Consider the following 6,040-nt stretch of genomic DNA (forward strand, 5'->3'; position numbering starts at 1 on the left):
ATCCCCCCAAACCCCCCTTAATCTCAGTCCAACACTCCTCCAGAATTCTCTAGTCAAAATACACAACTTTGTGATACATGACTCCCCTTTACCGGAGAACCCACACACAAAAGACTCTCCAAGAATGAGATTCATGTTTAAACCCCTGGGTTGCACTACCCAGCAGCCGTGTCCACCCTTGGCAGCATAAACTTTGTATAGAATAATGATTCAAAGTGTCAGTAGCAACAAATACATTCAAATTTATTTAACATTTGTAAAAATGCATACACGCGCGAAAGAATTCAGTTTTAGTGATAAAACTTATACCTTGGCTTAATAAGCAAATGAGTGGAAAATGTATATTTCATAGTCAGTAAGTTATTCACATGATAAACAGTATTTTAGAAACAAATACAAACCAGAAAAAAGTGCGTACAGTAACTAGACAATGCAGGTTAAATGCCGAGTGTCCGAATAACGTATCTTCTAAAAGTTTGCTAAAAGATGGTTACTTTTCGCAGGCAACAAAACAGGTAAAGTCGCATTTTTCTTGTTAGAGATATAGGAAAAAGAACAAAAACAAAAAAACTTCGCATGTACCACATTTAGTCTGCTATTTGTTGATCAGGAAATTACGACAGCTTGTTCAGTAAAAATTCAGCAAGTATAATTTTGCTTAGCTGAATCAAGCAGCCAGTCGACACTCTCCCATATCTCAGGGACTGTCGTCTCCTCCATTTCAAGAAAAAACCTGGATTCCAACTTCCGGGACTGTTCTTCTGAGAAGTAGTGCTTCCACTCTCCCACGACGCCTTTCCTAACGAACTGGAGCGGCAAATTCTTTTTCATGTTGTTTATGTTAATTTCTTCCAGGACAGTTTGCATCTTGTTGTCATCTTGTGAAAGCTCATCAGCCAAGGCTTGGTCCACAAAGCCGGCTAGCTTAATCACCGATCCCCAGATGTCAGCGTGTAGTGACTCATATGTCAAGAATAGCACATTCGGCTCGTCTCTCTTAGCATACCACGATCGAATGCTATCGTAATAGTTTCCGAAATCCGTAAGGCCATCCAGGAAGATTTCAAAATACTCGTCGAATGTGCCATCCTGGAAACCGTACTCTGGTATGATCTTTGTGTGGTTGTAGAAAGACACGCAACAGTCCTTCGGATTTCTTGCTAAGTAGATATATTTAACAGACGGTACGAACGGTAAAAGAGTCAGAGGCAAATGTGTGCAAACAATCCTTGGACGATCTGCTCTCAGAACACCTTCCAAACCAAACATCTCCAGAAAAGTCGATCCTGGGGTAATGCCCTTGCAGAGCCGGTAAGATTCCTTCAAAATTTTTAACACCCAGTGACTTCCGGACTTGGGAAAGGTGTCCAAAACGACGTCGCCTTCTACTGGCTTGTAGAGCAGGCCGCTACGGTAAACGTCTTCCCGGAAGATACCAGGCAGGCGGTGGCCATCGACGATTTGGTAGAATGGACGGTCCCTCTCTTTCATAATCTGTGGGAAAATATTATTGATGTGCACACATCATCGGAGTGCTAGGACGAGGTAAAACCAGTATATCACAATATCTCCCTCGCTACTCCAGGTAAGTTAACGCTTACTTAATCCACTTTTCCCCCTTGTGTTTAAATTTAATCTTACGTGAAAACACACTCTACAGGGTGTCACAAAAAAAATTACACATTTTTTTTCCGCAAAAGTAAACTAGGCCTCGCCGAACGCTCATTCTCCGCCCAAAGGTAGCGCTAGAAGTAACAACCAGATGCCAAAGTTTCAGCCCGATCCGATACCTTATTCAAAAGTTATGTGATTTTCTGAATAGTTCAATGTGAAAATGGAGACCATTTTTGCTCGTTTTCGGTTTCTCGTGCCATAGGGCCCCATATATAGGAAAAATCCTTCGGACGCCATTTTCCCATTGAAATTTTCAGAAAATCACATAACTTTTGAATAAGGTATCGGATCGGGCTGAAAGTTTGGCATCTGGTTGTGACCTCTAGCGCAACCTTTGGGCGGAGAATGAGCGTTCGGCGATGCCTTGTTTATTTTTGCGGAAAACAAAATCGTGTAATTTTTTTTTTGTGACACCCTGTACTTACAGGTAGCATTGTTTAGCCCCAAGCTCAAAATATTTGTGGTTCAAAACCATTTGAAGTGATGCCTATGACCGGTGCCAGGTTTTGATTGCAGTAGATGCTCCTCTATATCGATATAGCAAGAATGAAGCGCTTCGAGCGCTTGATCCTGTTTACGTCACAATTAAATATCCAAGTGTCACGCGAAAACAGTTCCCATGACAGCGGAATGAAGGATGCAGCAAAGCAGCCTGGTTTTAAATCTGTGCCGCCCGCGTGGGACGCACATGTGGCTTTGCTCTACTACTGCTCTAATATGACAATGAACACCTTTCATGAAATTGAGTTAAATATGAACTTTTCTCGTAGTTTCGTAAAATACAAGTGAGCTTAACTCGTGAGATTTTCTCCTGGACTCACGTTTACTCGGTCGCGTCTGTGTGCCTCCAACTATAAGAATATTTATCAGTTTCCAACTTAGAAACTACACATATCTGTGAAGAATGAAAAATATATATATACATCACTACGTGCTGTCCTCACCTTGATTGTTGTGCTTCTACAAAAATGACTAGTGGACTCGACGGTGAGAAATTATTTGGGTAGTCTATTCAGAGCTCCTTCAGTCCCCTCCCGGGAACAAGAATTTAGTCAGAGGCGCCTCTCGCGAAGGCGGAGCACTACAGCGTGCGCGCGAGATATAAATACCTTAGTCACCTCTTAACTATTTGAGAAATAGTAAACATTCAGGCTGATTTACGCGGGTTTTATACTTATTAAATCACGAAAAGGTTGCTAGGTGTAATCAAATCTGAGCCTCACCTACTCACCCAGAAGCTTCGGCAAGTACTTCAACGCGAACTGCGGCCCTCCCTTGTTCGCGCGTGAGTCACGCTTATTTGCCGCTCGTAAAAATAGAAACCTGATGAGCGCGATGAAACACCAGGCAAGCTCACGGCAGGACGCCAATGTACCACTGCATCAAAGCTGACACCAAATGCCGCTTCGTTTAGCCATATGGGTTTGATACAATTTCCCCATCACATGACTGTCTCGCGGCGTTGGCAAAAAAAAAGAACAAAAAGAAAACATTGAAGTCAAAATGAACACGCATATTCCTTTACGTCACAGGGATGTTGAAAAACGAAAATAATATTTTGTCCCATTGGGCTGGCGAGCAGTTGTATTCATTAGATAGTTTTCAAACTTGTGCGTCAACTATCCCACTTTGCGCCAACCTGCTTTCGTTGTGGCAAGCATGGCGACAGATCTTTGAGAAAAGGACAATGAAGCGCTTTGAGCAAGGAAGTCTTTCTCTCTTTGTTTTTTCTACGTTTTAAACCTACGTATGGGTATCCTGACCTGGAAGTTTTGTTTCGGCAAGTGGAATTAGGGTTGTCTTCTACCACCAAACTCCTCTGAATGTAAGGAGCTATGTCTTCATCCGAGAGAGCAGCGAGCATTGGGATGATTCATGCTCTGACATTACCCCTTAGCAATAGACCCGTTGCTCTAGGGCAGGGGGCGTCAGCGCGTCCGCTAGACGCGACCATGTTATGCTGGCTGCACCATTTACGCGATACGAACCTAAGTGCGGCGCTGTAACGTACAATAATGCACGTGTCACGTTCGAATACAAGCATCTGTCAGCATCTGTAAACGTGCAATAACAAAACGTGCAAAAAGATAAAAAAAATTAAAAATAATTATGGACCTTGCGGCCTCAGCATCTCATCAAACATTACCTCCAGCTTCATTATTTGTATTACTTTTTGTCAAAGTCTCTGTGAGCACGTATTTTTCAATTTACGTTATAGCAAAGCAGAAACTAAGTGCAAAAGCATGTTCCTCTGAACGATGCACGCACTGCACGAGCGTGAGTGCTCTGTAGGGACACTGAAAGCTCAGAGCTCCCTCTTGTAGACTCTGCTACGCTGGCATTTATAACGGGACGGACTATGAACAAATATTTTGGGGAGGCGTCATGACGCATGTTCGAAACGGGAGCCACAAATATTACATTTTGTTGGCCTGGAGCACTGCTCGAAGCTTGAGACCTACAGACTTGTGCCCAACGGCAAATCCCACAGAAGACAGCCCTGCTGCCGCTCCAAACGCCTCACCTGAATTTTCTTACTTGAAACATTCCCACATGGAACACGGCAACGACTTTGGAGGACCATGGTACATCTCTGGAAATCGGGAACGATTCCGAAGAGACGACTCACTCCACAATTCTGGCACAGCATCTGTGTCACATAACGTCTCCAACAGTCTCACCGTCGTAATGCCCCGACCGACTCAGAAAAGGAACTAACTTTCCTTACCAGTCTCAATGTAACAAAGCCTCTTGAAAAGATAAGTCCGGAATGCACTCTTCAACTTCGCTACAATCAACGACTCAACCTTATTACAGTTGACGTCCGAAACTGACAACCCGCTTAAGTTGTGGGAGCCGAGGGTGAAAGACGAGGCAGACGCACGTGACAGGCGGTCGGCGGAGAAGACATGAGCTGGCGCGAGACAGTGCGTGGGGAGCGAGTCTGGTAGCTGGACAAGGAACGTCGAAGCCAAGCTGCCTGGCGCGGCCCATGACGAACCCCGGAGCGGTCCACCAGCGAGGTCTGGAGCAAGACCGGTGGAAACGGCGAGCCCGGGTCATATGACCTGGGCTACGACGATCCCGGGGTGGTTCCGCAGCGAGACTCGGGCGTTGATAGCCCGGGACAGCCAGCCTACGCAGCGCTGGCGTGAGAAAAGCGATCCGCAGGCCTGGACGCGGACCCCGACTGTGAGCTCTGATCGACGGGCGACAACAAGGGTCGGTGTGCCTGGACTGCCGGCTCTCGACGACGGGTAACCGTGAGGTACAGTAAACCCATTCGCTGTCTTCTCGCTGCAGTGTGTAACTCCCTGGGTGACGGGCGGAGCGCATACTGATCGGGCGGCGATTATTAGTAGAGGGACCTCCACAAAGAACCCCACAAAGTCCTGATGAACAATACATTACTTTGCGGAATCCATGTTTGACCGCACTCCGTTGTCCGGCAAAACGGGCATCGGTGTATCTAACGACGTTGATGAGGATGTCACCGATGAAGAACTGGCAAAACACCCATGATTAGAAGAAAAGTTTGCCAATGTGTGACGACTTGGGAAACCCCCAGTCGTCAAAGTCGTCTTCAGCAGCAGCTGCCTTCTAGGCTATGCCTTACAAGGATATCTGCGAAACTCTGTTTTCCCATTCAAAGAGAAGCCCATACAATGCCACAACTGTGGATGTTTCGGACGCAAAACGATCGTCTGCAAAAACGCCCAAGCGTGCAATCGATGTGCTCAGAACCAGGTTCTGACAGCTGAAGGATGCACGTTCAGCTAAATGAAATGCATTAAATGCAGCGCCAATCATGAGGCTACATCAAACATATGTCAGACGTTGAAGGAGGAACAGTCTGTAGCTATATATTCATGAATTAATAAAGTAGGGTTTCGTGAAGCAAGGTTCGCCATTTCCCGTCAAAACAGGACCAGGGACATTACCGAGTGTACCAGAAGAAGATCAGAGCCAAAGCCAGACGCAACTGGTAACGACGCCTATGTTTTGGCGCTCAAAATAACTGGCCAAAATGTTAAAGAAAAGATTGACCCAAATCACGTAACAAGTCAGATCTTCACACAAGCTTCGTCAGAAAAATCTATACATAAGCCATCATTCAACTTGGAACTTTTAAAACGCTCATTTGCCAAGAAATACCAAGTTGTAAAAGAATATACTGGTAGCGACACAGTGACCCTGAAAAAGAAGCTCCTGGATAGATATCAATCATAAGGACTTGTGCTAACATAGCACTTGCAATTTTGACGGAATTGAAGCTTCCTTTGCCGGTTCCCTTTCATCTATCGTGCAGACAATGCTTCCCATTTTAGGAAGTTGTTAGTAGGACCACTGAACACATAGGAGCATC

The 6,040-nt window shown here is 45.3% G+C and overlaps 1 protein-coding gene across 1 annotated transcript; it reads right to left on the reverse strand.

Moving 5' to 3' along the window:
• Positions 1 to 218: 218 nt before the first annotated feature.
• Positions 219 to 1,491, reverse strand: LOC115323193 (sulfotransferase ssu-1). Its single transcript, XM_029983544.4, has one exon. The coding sequence runs from the start codon at positions 1,489 to 1,491 to the stop codon at positions 640 to 642; it is 852 nt and encodes a 283-aa protein (XP_029839404.2). The 3' UTR covers positions 219 to 639.
• Positions 1,492 to 6,040: the final 4,549 nt, after the last annotated feature.

Source organism: Ixodes scapularis, unplaced genomic scaffold (genome assembly GCF_016920785.2).
Source record: "Ixodes scapularis isolate PalLabHiFi unplaced genomic scaffold, ASM1692078v2 ptg001339l_1___fragment_2___debris__unscaffolded, whole genome shotgun sequence".
NCBI classification, from domain to species: domain Eukaryota; kingdom Metazoa; phylum Arthropoda; class Arachnida; order Ixodida; family Ixodidae; genus Ixodes; species Ixodes scapularis.